Source organism: Centropristis striata, chromosome 11, assembly GCF_030273125.1.
Source record: "Centropristis striata isolate RG_2023a ecotype Rhode Island chromosome 11, C.striata_1.0, whole genome shotgun sequence".
NCBI classification, from domain to species: Eukaryota; Metazoa; Chordata; class Actinopteri; order Perciformes; family Serranidae; genus Centropristis; species Centropristis striata.
This window is the reverse complement of record NC_081527.1, coordinates 15,110,036-15,126,498: the sequence shown is the minus strand read 5'-3', so window position 1 is coordinate 15,126,498 and position 16,463 is coordinate 15,110,036. Positions and strand designations below refer to the sequence as shown.

Sequence of the window (16,463 nt, the reverse complement as noted above, 5' to 3'; positions counted from 1 at the left end):
TATAAAGGGGAATATACCCTATAATGGGACTACTCTGTGCAACAATAGGAAACTCAATGCTAATGTTTCAATGATGAGATTTCCTCAGAAATAAAGAAAATATATGAGCTTGTGCAATTTCATCTCTCGCCTGTTGGTGTCACTCTTGCTCCTCTACCACTCGGAGTCCCCTACCACACACACACACACACACACACACACACACACACATCTACCACATATAAACACGCACACACATACACTCGCACACGCTTCAAACCCGGATGGATGACTTCACCGTTCTGCCTGGGTTTCCTTTATGATCCCGGGATCTCCCACTTCCCTCACCAGACATCAGCCAGCAACACAAGCGAACACAGCTCTCTCACTCACACGCTGTCTCTCCCTGCAGCTGCAACACATCCAGAGAGCACAGAGAGACCACCACAACACCCGGACCTGCTGCTGCTGCTGGACACCCAATCCACATCCAGTTACACTTTGAACGGCTTCTAGCAGGAGAAACACTCCAACCGCTGCAGCTCGCACACAAAACGAAGGGATCTACGGCTTTATTGCGCACATAAAGCCACCGAGGAAGACTTTTATCTACTTTTTATCTACGTTTCTCCGTGATCCTACTCCGTCGTGCCACAATGTCCGAGGTGCTGCCATACAACGAGGGGAAAATGAGCGGCTACGGGGCGGACAGCGAGGTCAGTCAGATGTCCTTTAGCTGCGGACTGCAGGACACAAGCGCCTTTTTCGCTGCGTCGCAGGCGAAAAGACCCCCAAAGCTTGGACAGATCGGCAGAGCTAAGCGAGGTAAAGGATGCTTTAATAAAGCACAGGCATGCATGTTGTCACTATACTGGACAGAATAATTTATGTGACAGAAAACGTGCAAAAATATATATAGCGAGTTTGCTTTTTGTGCACAATTTTATAAGTCAGAATTGTTTTTTTCTGCACAATTTTGATATTTGCACATGCACCACACGGAGAGTACTTCTTTATTCCACGAGCTTGTGTTTACATACATGCACGAGACATGATCTAGGACACACCCCATGCTGTACCCATGAAACAATAGGGTTAAAGGATAAAAAGCATGGCGCGTCGCCATTAGTGGGAATGAGTTGTTTTCACCAAGTGCGCGCGCTCGATCGGGGATTTGTGCTTTAGTTAATTTATTTATTTATTCACCTGCAAAGCGCACCACAGTCCCAATTTCTCTGGTGTTTCTTTGGTTATTTACTGCGACACATCCCTCCTCTCCCATAGACCAAAACAATAATTTATTGATCTATGGATAATAAAGCGCAATTAAGTCACTATTAAAAGTGTGACATTATATATCTGTAGTGTGAGTAAACACCCTCTCTTCTTCTCTCCACAGTGGTCATCGAGGACGACCGAATAGACGAGGTCCTGAAGGGGATGACAGACAAGTCTTCACCAGGCGTTTAAACGTGAGCGATGCCTTGCAGACTTTTTTAATTTTGATCACCGATTTGAAGCACTTGTCGGCTGTGCATGTTCGAGGATTGCAGGAGAAAAAAACGACGGCACGAAAGCGAGGACGGGGTGACTGGCAATGAGAAGGCAACGAAGAGTGAAAAATGAAGAAGGCTAAAGGGAAGAGAAATGTGGAAGAAAGAGATGAAGAAAGAAAGAGAAAGAAAGAGAGAGAGACTCTGGAAAAGACCAAGATTTATCATGGGATTGCTGGCAATTCTCCAAACGAATCCCGATTTTAACTACTGCTGCGCAGCAAGATGTTGAGATGGCGGACACCGCTCTGTATCTCAGCCTCTGCTGACTTTAATGATGGATGAACTTGTCATTACTTCACGACCATCTCTTTTTTCCTTTCCAACAGCGCTGTAAGCAACAAAAATACTGCAACTGGAGGCTGAAGCTAAATCCCAGCCCTATTTCAATAAGTTGTACAGTACAGTAGGTAGGCTAAGCTCTCAGACGTCCCCCCTTTCCCCCTCCCTCCCCCCTCCTCCTCCTTTAGGCTTTGCTTTGTTGATCCAGTCAGCGACGGTGCATTCAAGGGAGCTGTCCTTTCAGCACTGGTCCAATGCATTCCTGTTGCTGCTAACGCTTTTTAAAAACAGACCAACCAAACTCTCGAGTCTGCTAAATAGAGGAGACCCATTGTATGTAAAAACATATATCCGAGGATGGTGCAATGTTAATATTTTCTGTAGTAGAAGCCCTGTTTGTTTTTGGCCCTTAAGCATTAGGCCACAGATTAAACCTGAAACACAGGCTCTTCTTCTTCTTCTTCTAATTCTTCTTCTTGCATTACCCATCAGTGGTTAAAGGTGCAGCTTGGCATCTCCATGTAGCTGATTTACACCTGCACATATCTTTTTTTTTCTTACCCCCTCTCTTTTTCTTTTTATTTTGCATTTCCAAATGCTCAGATATCTACAGAGGCCAGCACAGATGTTGAGATTATAATAAATGTTTAAAATGTTAGTCATGAAAATGATGGGACAAAAAACTATACTTTTCATAATTTGGTTCTTCTAATTTTGCAATTCGTGTTTCGTCTCCTATGAGTTTTTCTCTCCATCTATTTGCATGAACTTTCACTCCGGTGCCAACACAGGTGCCACTACTCTTACCCTGGCACGCTTCTTTTTAACAAAAGTCATATTTGTATTTTTATATCTAAATATTTGTTATTTAAATGATATGCTAGTCTATCGTCTTACAATTCATCAACAAAAATATTTCTACTTCAGAGAGGATATACAGAATGAGACTAGGCTTCATGGAGGCGAAGCTAAGATTTTGGTGGACTGGTCTCATTCTATATCAGCGGTCGGGTGTTTTTTAAAGACTAACTGAATGTGTCTGGGGTTTTTGCACACATCAATGTTAAACTATTATTAAGAAATCGTATACTGTGACTTGAGCTTCGTTGATGAATTTGTTAGAAAATGGCAGTTTTAGAGTATATTGCACTGTTTACGAGTATCCTCAAATAACACGTCGTTATTTGACCGATTTTGGACATTACAGTTTTTGTTTTTTAATTTTGTTTATTTTGTACCATTATTTTAAAGAAACTGGATATGGTTTGTTGTGCATGAAACCTTAATATTTTCAATAATGAAACATCGTTTTATGAAGCAAAAAAGCAACAAAAATGTCATGACATTCTAAGAATGAGTCATTGTATATTATGATGCCATTTTCACTGTATTTGGTGAATTAATAAATGGTGAAAGAACATGTAAATGTGATTCTTTGGTATGGCTTTTGTCCCAACTAATGATTTGATGGAAGACAATAGGCCCAGAGACACAACACAGAGCATATCACTTCAGCACAGTGACAACTTAAAGAAAAAGAACATACATGTAGTTGCAGCATCAGAAAGCCAAAGCCTTCTCATTTCTTTGTAGCCTTTGGAGTCAGTAGCCATGACCTCAGTGACAGTAAATTCTGATCCTTAATTAAAGAGCAGGGAAGGAACAGTGATCCATCTGTTAAGCTGTTAAACAGCTCCATGCCGGCCTACACTAGTGAGTTCATTAAACCACAGACCCCTGGGGAGCCACGACTGGCCACATGATCATCTATCAAAGTCTACATGTGCAGTGTCCTCATACAGTACACTCTCACAAAAAACCTACATCAGGCACACACAAAAAACAAAAACAACATGTCCTGAAGTGTTTCACAGCCCATCGTAGCCATACAGAATAGCAGAAACTGGACATTCAACCATCTATCCATCAGTTTTTGTTGGCTCTTTGATAGTTTCCTCATACTCTGAGGCATAAATAATTGGTATGAAGATGGTATCTGGTTGAGGTTGTAGGAATATCTTCCAATGCAGTCAAAGTAACATATAATCTCTCCTAAAATAAAGATCAGCATCACAGCAGTTTGTAATCCTCTAAAAACAAATAACTGGATATATCCTCTTGTGCCCACAGAGAATGTTTAGTATGACAAGTAAAAGTGCAATAACATTTGTTCTGATTGGGCTAAAGTCTTGAAATCTGGTATGGACATACTTTAGCCAAATATCTATTAGAACAATTTTGGAATTTTTAGATCACATGAAAAATCACACATTTATCATTTGACTAGTCAGGATTTTTAAAAATGCTAACATTGAAATTTCTTGCATATGATTTGTTTTCATGGCATATGTGTACATATCTTTGGTTGCTAACCTGTTATGACTTAATCGATACAAAATACTTGAATATCCTCCCATAGGTCCTGTGATACAGCCATTTTCTCATATATTTAGTCTCTGGGCACATGGGAGTACTGCTTTTTTTCTATGTATTTCATTATATTTTATGCTAGAACTGTGTTCCTATATGTCCAAAGACTAAAAGTATGATTAGACAAACTCACTTTTCTAAACATTTGTGCTTAGGAAAGCCCAGAGAACAAGTTCAAAGGAAATTCTAAATTATATTTGTGGGCACAAATGGGTTAAATCACAATTTCTTTTCTCTTTTCTTTTTTCATATTAGCTGAATAACTTCATCTTACAAGATGGTACTTTCCAAATATCTCCCATGGTAACTGGAGGAGAAACCTCTTAACTACAACCACCATGGCTGGGCTAGTTTATTACATCAACATGTGAAGGTTCCTAGTGCAACAAACTTTTAAAGATGTATTTTTAATTGAGCACCAGCCAGGGTTTACCTGACAAAAAGCTGTAGTGGGAAAATCCTTTATAAACTTATGTTACTTTAAATATATAAATATAAATATAAATATGTTACTTTAATAAAATCAGCAATCATTTAAAAGCAGGGCATGGCAACCATCAAACTAAAAAAACTTAAAAACTTAAATGTAAAATGAGGTGAAACTGTCAGGTGGAAGAAGAGTGTACTACACTGTTTGCCAACAGGGTCAGTCAGGAAATTATGTCTCATATCACTTCTTCCACCTACGGTACACAAACCTCCATAACTCAATAAAAATTAATTTCCTTGTAATCACATTATAGAATTTTCCTGGAACTCACGCTATAGCTGTGACAGACTTTCTGTCTCATTTGTTTGTCAGTTGGAAAAACGTGTACAGTATCAGGACGCTTGTATAAAAAAAGCTCTGTGTTTTGACAACAGTGCTCTAACACTGATCTTTATACGACTCTGAATTGCACTTCACTCTAACAACAGAACATCAACAAAGCGTCATCAGTGTAACCGACCACATCTCTCCCATCAGAGAGATTATTGACTGTCCTGATAACATCAGGACTGAGCTGAATGAACACATAGTGTTATCGATCACGTTGTTGTTGTGGATGTCCTGTGTGTGTGTGTGCGTAGCTGTGTCTGTCTGCAGTCATGGACAATTACACTTTTCACAGTAATGGGCAGCCCTGGAAAGCCGGAACCGGACTGACATATTTGGGCAAATATTGAACCGTATCAGCTCTGCTCCACCCCTCTCTCTCTCTGTCATGACTGTGACTATCAACATGTGACTTTTTAAAGTAGTTAATTCAACCCCTGCTACCAATAGAGCTGCAGTATTTCTTGCCTTTCAGTATCAGTTCAAAAAGCTTGAAGACAAAGCTTTTGTTTGTTGTTCTTTGGTCAATTCATTTCTGTTTCTCTTTGCTGATTCTGCCCCAGTGTCGGCCATAAGCGCAAATTCTAGTGTAAAAAATAAAAATCTCCAAAGAAAAACCTCCTGCTTCCTTGTAACTGGTTAATGTATTACTCACCGGGGATATTTGCATGGGAAAATGTAAACACAGGCTTTTCTGGTAAATCGTGTGATTCAGACATGGTGACAGACATCAACATTAACTATATTTAAAACAGTCAATCGTCTCTCTGATGGTCATATAGAGGCATCAGTATTAAATCGAGACAGTTTCAGAACCAGCTAAAAACTAGTTGTAGTTGCTTAAATAAAATGTGTTGACAAAGATTTCACAACTCCAGGCTTGTCCTTTAAATTTTAATGCTGACTGACTGGAACACCTCAGCCAACAACTGATGAGCTTACAACCCACTCATGGGACTATAATTCAGTCATCATTTTTGTAAATTCCAAGATCAGAGGTCAGCTGACTGTGAGGCAGAGCTGTGGATGTAACCCGTGGCCCTTGTGTCGTGACCTGGCAGATGGGCCGGGAGCGCAGGCCGCTCTGGGGTCAACACAGACATGCTGTAGATGTCTTCCCCAAAGGATAGTCACTGTGTAACCACACAGAAAGACAGGATGGACAAACAAGCATTACAGATATGTGGACATTTGTGTGCGAAATGCTAAAAGCAGACCACTGTAAATGTTAAGTGCCGTTGTAGCGTTATCGCTCACATGCACAAACACAAACAGCTCCAGGTTCAAACTGAGCGTGTGCAGTGAGGACAAAGAGCTTTGATCTGATCCCACTTTCGCCCCATCCTGAGTGGACGTCCATTAATATTCCTCCTCCAGTTACATAAGCCTGCCATACAGTATATTATGCCATTATGCTGCCCCAAGGGAGATGGGCAGATATACAGCGATGCTGAAAGCAGCGGCAGTGCTTTCTCTTAGTCCTCACCACATCTAATCCAGATTGGTTTCCACTGACAAAGAAGATTCCCTCCATCCTATCTGTGCTGATTTGTGGCAACTGGGAACATAGGCTGCAGGTTACAGCTTGGTCTTTTTTTCATGGTTTTGCCCATAATTATTATCTGTTACATACATGTTTTATCATGCTACAAGCAGTGGTGGAAGCAAAATTTTAAACCTTTACTAAGCCTTTAGTACTAATACCACACTGTGAAATTACTCCATTACAAGTAAAAGTCCTGCATTCAAAACGTACTTAAATAAAAGTACAAAAGTATCAGCATCAAAATGTAATTAAAGGTAAAAGTACTCGTTATGCAGAATGACCTCACTCAGATTGTTTTATATATTCCATATATATTATTAGATTATTATTATTGATGCATTTATGCAAGCAGCATTTTTTTTGTAAAGGTAGGACTTATTTCAACTACTTCCTTTAATTTAAAAAAAAGTCTAATCGCATTAAATTGATCATGTTTTTGGGGTTAAATCTCGACCTGAAAAGTAACTAAAGCTGGCAGCTAAATGGTGGAATAAAAAATACAATATTTGCCTCAAAATGTAGTGAAGTAGAAGTATAAAGTTACATAAAATGGATCTACTCAAGTAAAGAACAAGTACCTCAAAATTATACTTAAGTTCAGTACTTGAGTAAATGTACTTAGTTACATCCCACCACTGGCTACAACAAGTTATTTTCCAATCTCAGATTTTAAGAATTTTTAGAAGCCTGGAAGGAAAACTTATCTAGCAAGATGCACATTGGATTATTTCCTGTTGAAGGTTGAGTTAAACAACTGAAACTGATGTTAGATATAATTCACAAAAGGGTCCTACAATATATGAACAATCAAACTCACAAACTATTTTTTAACACAAAAGCAGGCTGTACGTTATGTTTGCATGCTCTATGGGCCCATTTATGTGGAAGATAATTTTACATATGGAAGTCAAACTTTTTTTGGCTTCATGCGTCACTGAGCAACTTTCATAGGAATGAACATGGTCCTGCCTTGAATGCTGTATCCGGTTCTCATTACACAAATCAATAATATATATAACTCAACCCTAAACCCCAACAGCATGTTATGCTTTTAATGGAAGGGCCCGCTCCGATGCTGAGGGAACATGGGGCCTAATTTCCCTCCGTCCATTACCTGTAACCACTCATTCTATTCAGGGTCATGGAGGGGTGGAGCCGAGTCCAGGTGACACCGGTGGAAGGCGGGGTACACCCTGAACAGGATGCAAGACTATAAGAGGGTTGACACATAGAGACAGACAACCGACACCTGTCTTTGGACTGTGGGAGAAATCTAGAGAATGTGGACAGAACCCACGCTGACACAGAACATGCAAACTCCACAAAGAAGAGGGAAAAAAGTTAATGAGGGAACATAGAGGCCAACCATGCTACAAGCTGCAAATTTCCCTTTCACAATCAGTGAGTGTAGCTGCAGTAAATGGGCAGATCATGGCCGTACAAACAGGCAGCATCACTTTATCGTGATTCAGTTTAAACACAAACAGGCACAATGAGGCACATAAAACCCAGAGATGTTTGGTTAAAGCATGCAGTAGACCTTTTGAATCGCATGAGCCCTCACATAACACCCACACACCAAAGCACTCAGGGCCAATCGATGCAGACAGAGAGGGCAGGGTGGTGGTGGTGGTGGTGGTGAGAAGAGTGACTGAGAGAGTGAAAAAGAGACAGAAAGACAGAGAGAGAGAAAGGCATTGAGCATGCAGTAGATTAGTGTTGTTGCTGCCCTTGGGCAACAGAGCATGGAGGACAATTAGCAGCAGGAGAGAGAATTCTGGCTCTGCTATCTCTTACACACACAAATACACAGCAGTCTATATATTAAATCATAGCCTCAGACACCTGCATGACTCGGGTGATCGGCTGAAGAAACAAATAAAAGTGCACATAAGATGGAAGCCTGATGACTAAACCTCTCCTGCGTGAGGCCTGCGCCCTGCTCTGTGGTTATATAACTTAAGTCCAGTCAAGTTAAATCTCACTGTCGGGGTCTCTGCCGGTGCAGATCAGTCAGTCTGATGGAGGTAGCTGCAAACCACATTTACCAAAAAGCAATAATATAAATATTCATACATTGATGGAAAAGGAAAAAGTGGGAAAATTGCAATCACACTGTGGGGGAAAATAAAGCAGAAGTGAAACTCTCCATGTGCAGGGACAGGCCCAGCCTCCCTCAGTCCACACTGAGTGTTAAATCCATCAAATGTTTTACGTCCCAGTGCTGCAGTGTTGCCGCTCTGCACCCCTGAGCCTCTGCTGTCAATATCAAACCACTGCCTCTTACATAAGCAGCACCCTCCTGCCATGCCAAATAGGTGGCAGGATGTTTTTGTTTTTTTTAACCCTCCTGTTCAGGTAGTCAGGGCATTGCACCCAACTGTCGCCATGGAAACCAGATAATAGCCAGTGGGGGTTTACCCACTGCAAGGGTCTGGTGGAGAAGATACAGAACAGGTGAGACCATCACTGTCTGACAGCAATGCACTTAAATATGTGCAACAGTGTGTGTGCTGTGTTCATACCACGAGAATATATGACTGCAGTAAAAAATGATCAAATTGACAATGAACATGAGATATGACATTTTAATGAAAGATTTTACAAAAAAGTCACATGCCAGCAAAAATGAATTGAGGTTATTTCAAAAGTTCCCACTTGGTCACAGGTCATATATAAAACATTAATTAAAAACAATATATTAAAAAAAACACTAAAAAAACATTTTAAAACTGTTTGACCAACTAAGCACTGGTTGAAAGAAAAAGAAAAAAAGAAAAAAGAAGAAAAAGGGGGTTCAATTACAGTAAAAACAAATTGTAGACATTTTTTTTAAAAATCATTCCTTTTCTTTTATGGCCTAAAATGACTTGTAATTTCAATAGTTGACTGCACAAAAAATGGAATAAAAGTAATTTACCTCATCATCACTATCTAAAAATGAGTGTAGTTGATCTACCAGAAAGCTACTGATATAAAATGCATATAATGCATGTAATGTATATAGATCAATATTTCAGCAACACTGCTTAAAAACAGTTTCACACAGTATTAAAGATGAGAGTCTGCATGATTTAAAATATGTTTCCAACACCATTGTTTTAGCACAAAGACAAAGATTTGAACATTTGAACATGTTATTTCAGAGCACAACAGATTGAGATCAAACATTAACTCTTGGCTTTTGGAAACAGTGCTTGATAAAAACAATCTCACCACAAAACTGCGTGTGCCCCATGTGAGCACACAAAGCTTAACAAGCCTAGAAATATTAACTAATAGGGGACGGGGTTTAGCCAAAATTGATTCACAGACAACAGGCTAAAGCCACCTGCTGAGGAGGTTCATGTGACACGATCAAAAGCTCCATAACAGCTACTCAACAGGCTTGTGAAGACTGTTTTGTCGACATCAAAGTTAAAATTAAACAAACCACCACATTGCACCAGCAGAAAATCATGCAATGAAAGAGCCATCTGAAAAATCACACACCTTTTTTTTTCAAGTCTTAAAAATAGGCGGTAATTAGATCTCAGTGGAGAATTAAAAATAAATGATTTCTACTTTATCAATGTGGTCCCCCCCTCCAGTCACCAGCCTTCCTGCCTGTCTGCATGCTCGACTCTCTCTCCCCCTTTCAGGTCTAAAATTAAGCAGCAGAGAGCACAGGACCTGAGACCCATCTCATGTTTCCTCAACAAATAACACGCAGGGTGGGCTATTACGTGTGTACATGTGTGCCCGCACGCAGCGCCGGCGTGCTTGACTTGTGTGTCAAACACTGTGTGCCTCTATTAGCAGTTTTTGTCTTGAATCTAAAGCAGACGAGGGACAGCTACAGACAACCCCAACAGAAGGGGAGACTCTGACTGACATATTAATAGACTTTAACACTGACTTTACATGCAGGCCAGTGCTGCTGTTATGTACGGTGTCTAGACATGCCAGTTTGTCTTGCAAATTGTGTAACTCTGGCAGGCTTGTGCTGCACCACAGACTCAGAGACTGTTGAATCTTTAAAGACAGAGAGGACAGTTAAGGGAACCGGGATGTGAAACTAGTTTATAAAAAAGATAAAAGTTTCGGTAATGAAGTTCACCAGAACAGAAGCTGCTTCCGAAAGTGATGGCATAGATGGAAACATGATGAGTCATAGTTGACTACAAATCACTACATGGCAATCGAAACAATGCAATCATATAAAAACATAAAGAAATAAGGTTTATTTTACGATCAACTGCCACATTTGAGAGGAGACTTCAAATGAATGATTTATTCTGCATTGTTTCATGTGTTCAGTCGATGTTGTTCTGTATTCTGGAAGTTAACTTTTCTGTCTTTGTAGTAACATTAAGAGGTAAGTGATGTAGGAAGGGCAAAGGTCAGTTTGATTGGTTGACTCATTGTAAAAAACAATTGCCTTGTGTCTCAATTCATGTTCTTCTGTAAAGAAACTTGCTATTTTGAGTTCAAGACATGCATTCAACCTTACTGAATGGAAAAAACAGTCCACTGTGTACCTGGGTGTTGCAGTGTGGAACTGGACACTTGTATTAAAGGTACTACGTTAAATTTTCAGAAAATCCTTCTCATCAGTGACACCGGTGGCTGTTAAGTGAACTACAGTCAGCATCCAAATGAACTCTATGGCTGCAAGCGAGCGTCCTGGGCATCAGCAAAAATAGTTATGTAAAAATTGATTAACCGACATCATGTTGATAGATAAGGTAAGTAGACTTAAACTGCTATTGTCTGACTAACATTTTGACCCCTAAAACCAAACGTAGGTCCCTCCATGAATCGAATGCCCTGCTGAAGTTTACCCTAGTTTTCCACACACTCATAAAACTTTTTTTCTTTGTGCTTATGTGAACTTTGTTTTGGGCTCTTTCTTGTGGTGGGTGCCGGTCGTTTGTTGACACGAGCAACTTCCAGTTATGATAAGTCAATATTAGACAGGAAGTCCTTCTCATCTTCATCTTGTGTTGCGATGGTTCTGGCAGGGGGAGATTTGGTCTCTTCCAATAGCTTTTTCTCCAGAGCTGCATCTTCTGGGCTGAGCTCCTCTCCTTTGGTCATCACATACACAAAATATTCAAAGCCATCTCCGTAACTGTACCTCCTGATTGACCAGTTGTACTCTGTGCGAGCATAGAGTCGTTTCCTGAAGAAGGGTTGGGCGAAGGTTACAGAGACGAACCGCCCTCCAGGCTTCAGGCAGCGGCTAATCTAGAAGAGGAAAAAAAAAAGAGAGGAAGAGTTTAAGAAGATATTACCACCAAGACCCACACCATGTTAATTCCCACCACCAGTAACAGCAACCTCACTGTTACCTAAGCAGCTCGGGTTGTTGAATAAATCGAGATTGTAACCATCACAGTGCCTTTCATCTCATTTAAATTTTGTGTAGTTTTCCTTGAGGAAAGAAAGCATTGTGGGAGACACAATCTTCTAAATTAAACCCAAATCTGAGACATAAAAAACTTGTTTGAGGTAAAGATGGACACTTCTGTCAAATACTAAATTCCCTCAAATCGCTATCTGTCCAATCAGGCACATGGCGCTGCATCTCTGCAAGCCAGAGCAACCGTGAGGCACCAAGCTTTTTTCAGTGCTTAGCCATGCAGTCTGATAACATGGAGTGACAGTACGAAAACTGTGTGGGTCCCTCCATATGAATAATTGTTGTTCTGGGTCCATCAACACTCCTCCAGTGTGTTGCTCCTTCGTGTGAGATACACGTGTGCATCAGGACACAGTAAGCTTCAGAGGACTGCAGAGCTCAGGCAAACAAGAGTACACACACACACACACACACACACACACAATGTGAAAATTGACACAAACACAAGCATGCAGAGACACATTTAGTTTCACTCAGGCAGGGAGTTTCTCCAGAGACAGAAGTGTGTGTGGGAGTGAAGGGACACAATCTGCAGAGCAGTGAGCAACAAACCTTTTGTATTTCATACATCAAACATTTAAATTGGGTCAACATTTTGCCCTAATGCATTGCTGGAGAAGTACTGCAGGAAATCAGGAACTTAATTGCCAGGCAGTACACACAAAAAAGCAGAAAGACAAAAGTGACACATCGGATTATCACAATTGGATAAATGACTATGCTATGGTCAATGACAACAAATAAACTACTTTGTTTTTACTTTTCAAGGATGTCCACACATCGTAACTGTTCCTAAACAAAATAATTTGGCCAGGTGCCAGTGAAGAAATAGCTGCATGGTATAAGATAACACTACACCTTTGCGTTACAAAATAAGATACAACATGTGTAAAACAGCTTCGGAGTAGTTGATACTGAACCATAGACTAGATATGTAAATTACTAATGTGCACTATTATATATGTGTACTATTAAACAAATTATTGAGCTAAAATTGGCAAAAAAGCAAATTAGAGCTGCAGCAATTTGTGTTAATTTTGTTCTTGTCTTTTTTTGACCTGAGACATTATAATGTATTTTGTTTTTGTTAACATAAAAAATGAATTAAGTTTAAAAACTAACTAACTTTCTAGAAACTTAGGGCGCTTTCACACCTGAGCCGTTTGGTCCCCATGAAACGAACTCTGGTGCGTTTTGTCGGATAGTCCGTTTTGTTCTGCTGGTGTGAATGCTAAAACAAACTCTGGTGCGGACCAAAGAACCAAACTCAAATCTGCAAAGAAACGCTTTCAAGTGCACCAGAATTCGGTTTGCCGCAGGTGAGAACACAGTTGGACCAAAGGAAGGAAGCAAATCAAAACAGATTTTTCTGGGTTGAATTTGGGCAGAAATTATTATGAAGTAAATGCCCTTTTCAAAATATGGTCAAACGATCACACAACACAGTTGCTTGTGGCTACAAACAAAAACAACAAAGTCTTCAAAGTAGAACGATGTCAATCGCACATCGGATAAATGCCGCATAAAAGTGAAGAATCTCCGCCAACAATACATTAAACTTGCTTCTAAAAAGTGGCAGCTCTTTCCCTCACATAGATAGATAGATAGATAGATAGATAGATAGATAGATAGATAGATAGATAGATAGATAGATAGATAGATAGATAGATAGATAGATAGATAGATAGATAGATAGATAGATAGATAGATAGATAGATAGATAGATAGATAGATAGATAGATAGATATACTTTATTTATCCCAAGCTGGGAAATTACAGCGTAGCAGCAGCATTACACACAGAGACAATAACAGCACAATTAAATAAAAAAAAAGAACAACCTAGGCATACTTCAAGCAATAAACTATAAAAATACATATTCTGTCATATTCTGTCATATGGACATATTCTGTCCAATAGACATTTGTTTACAATGCTTGGTACACTTGATAAAGCACAGTGTGGAAGCAAACCGAACCAAACAAAAAATGCAACAACGTCAATTCTGAATCGCACCAAGTCCACCAAAATTATATACTTATATTAATGTGTATATATATATATATATATATATATATATATATGTGTGTGTGTGTGTGTGTGTGTGTGTGTGTGTGTGTGTGTGCAACTGCTACTAATTTGCTCTATCAAGTCACTCTTACATTACAATGTCATGTGGCCCATATCATGTGGCATGAACATAGATGAAATTTATCATTTGGCTCATGTTATCTAAGTGTTGACATGTTTCATGTTTTCCTTTAATTTCTGAATTTTGTATAACATAATCTATGTACATAAAAAACTTATTCTGAAAACTGTTCTGTACAGCTAATTTTTCAGGCCATAATGCCATAAAAGATACAGGCAACTGTATAGTGAGATGCTGCTGCAAGGTCTCTGTAGAGGAAGTGGTGTTGAGCTCACATGTGACTGTCATCATCTTGAAAGCTGGGACGGTAATGTCATGCAGCCAGGACGGAGTGGTTGTAGTCTGTGAAGTGAAGCTGTGGAGGAGCGCAGTGGCTCCCCCTCTACACTGTCCTGAGGTCTTTGGAGAGAAGAGTCGCTCTGAGTCGAGCACGTGTATCCTGCTCTTCTCACATGATTCATCTCCACCAGCAAGCAGCCCAAACATGAATTATTCACTCTGCACTGTGACACGGAGGAAAAGCGGAAAGTTGGAGGGGGTCGTTGAATATGGGATGAAATGAGTCATACAATGCACAGAAATGGGAGGGAAAAGGGTAGGAAGATCTAGATTAAGAAGTGCCTGACAAAGACATGGCAGAGATCTGAAAGAATTTAAAGTTGAAGCCATGACAGTCCCCAAAAATGGACTGGATTACATGATTTTTCAAAACCTTGCTTCAAAAACACCTAAACTGTTCTTTACTGCCCCAAATAATATAGCCGTGTATTGTTGCATGAGTAATAGCTCCCCATTATATTGTAACTGCTCTTTGGACCACACTGGCTCCTTTTCCCCAAGTATTCTCTATAAACAGATGTCTGCATAATGTGTCAGGACAAGATTTCCGAATCCGACTGTTATTGATACAACATGTTTGGGCGGACTTTGGTAGCATGCAGGTAAACAGTCCATGTTGAGCAAAAAAGAGGAAACCGATTGACCAAAATACAATCTCAGAACCCATCAGCTATTTATTTATTTCAGCTTTTTGCTGGCTTTAAAAAACACTCTAGTCAAAGACGCCGTCTCTCAACTCCAACTCCAGTCTTGCATCTTAGTTGCTAATCAGCCTGTAAACAATGTGTGCTGCATGGAAAAGAAGGTATAATAAAGAAATAATGGGTGTTGCTCCCAGAGCAAAATCAGCATCAGCCTGATAGCCGATCGGTTCCAAAACAGCTTTAGAGTTGTCAAAACGGCATATTGTTTTGCTTTTGACAGCCTTGGCTAATTGTTACACTACTATTCCACCTGGTCTGAACCAAATCTAGACCAGATCAGATCAGTCACATGATAAGTGGCCTACAGCACCTACTCAGCTCACTCAAAATCTGAGAGTGGAAGTGCCTGAATCATCTATCTATAACTACCTAATATTTTGTATGTGGCTTGCGCATGGCACAAAGGTGTGCATCTTCAATTTTGAAGATTTTTGAATTCATTTTTCAAAAAAACATTATTTACATAGGAAGTGTTGCGGTATTGCACTGTTTCTGATCGGACACCTTTTAGGGGAGCTCCATTGTGTGACAGGCCTACACCTGGTCAGTAACCCAATTCACTCTGGATTTCCACACCTGACTCATCTCATCTGTAAATCTATTTAGCCTACCTATCTTTTGGAGTTTTAAAGTGCGATACAAGGTTCGATTTTCCAATTATATTCAAATAGTTTCCAGCAAATACCAATGTGTTCAATGTGTATGTGCTGGGTGGTGTGCATACCTTATGAAAAGTAAGTGTTTTATAGAGTTGCAGACGTTGTAGTGGTCTGAATGTAATGTGCAAATTCTGTTCTTCGCGATTAGCATGCTAGGCGGAGATTTAGCTTCATTCACTTCTTATGTTGCATTACTTTGTCATTCAGGGATGACATTCATGTTGCTTAGCATAATGCCCATAATCATTTGATATGAGATACTTACATGCAATATAGTATATCAGCTAATTGGGTTCATGTAAATGTACTTATAGTGCAGCGTACTGCGTAATGTGCTATCTCAAGATTAGCATGCTAAGTGGAGATTTAAGCCCTTTCTTATTTCTTATTTAACTAGTATTGTTGAATATAGGACAAGGTAAACATTTGAGGAAAATGGCTGAAAATATTAGGTTGGCCATTCGTGTTGAGCTAAACAAGTGCTGGACCTCTCCCTTTCTTGATATTGACTTATTGAGTGAAATGAGGCTAATAAGTGCAGAAGTGTCTTTTTTTAATACTTATATATTATAAAGTGTTTTATTTTCAATGTAATATA

General features: G+C 39.7%; 2 protein-coding genes across 2 annotated transcripts in view; one reads left to right on the top strand and one right to left on the bottom strand.

The window, feature by feature from the left end:
* The first annotated feature begins 347 nt into the window (after positions 1-347).
* On the top strand, positions 348-3,232 carry camk2n1a (calcium/calmodulin-dependent protein kinase II inhibitor 1a). The gene is made up of 2 exons (XM_059343725.1): positions 348-804; positions 1,379-3,232. The coding sequence occupies exons 1-2, from the start codon at positions 636-638 to the stop codon at positions 1,447-1,449; spliced, it is 240 nt and encodes a 79-aa protein (XP_059199708.1). The 5' UTR covers positions 348-635; the 3' UTR covers positions 1,450-3,232.
* Positions 3,233-9,181: 5,949 nt separating this feature from the next.
* The window catches only part of ece2a (endothelin converting enzyme 2a), a 94,782-nt gene continuing 87,500 nt past the window's right edge, over positions 9,182-16,463 (bottom strand). The window contains exon 4 of the mRNA XM_059345388.1: positions 9,182-11,836. Coding sequence (XP_059201371.1) covers positions 11,543-11,836 — 294 coding nt within the window. The 3' untranslated portion in view covers positions 9,182-11,542. The remainder of the gene's footprint in view (positions 11,837-16,463) is intronic.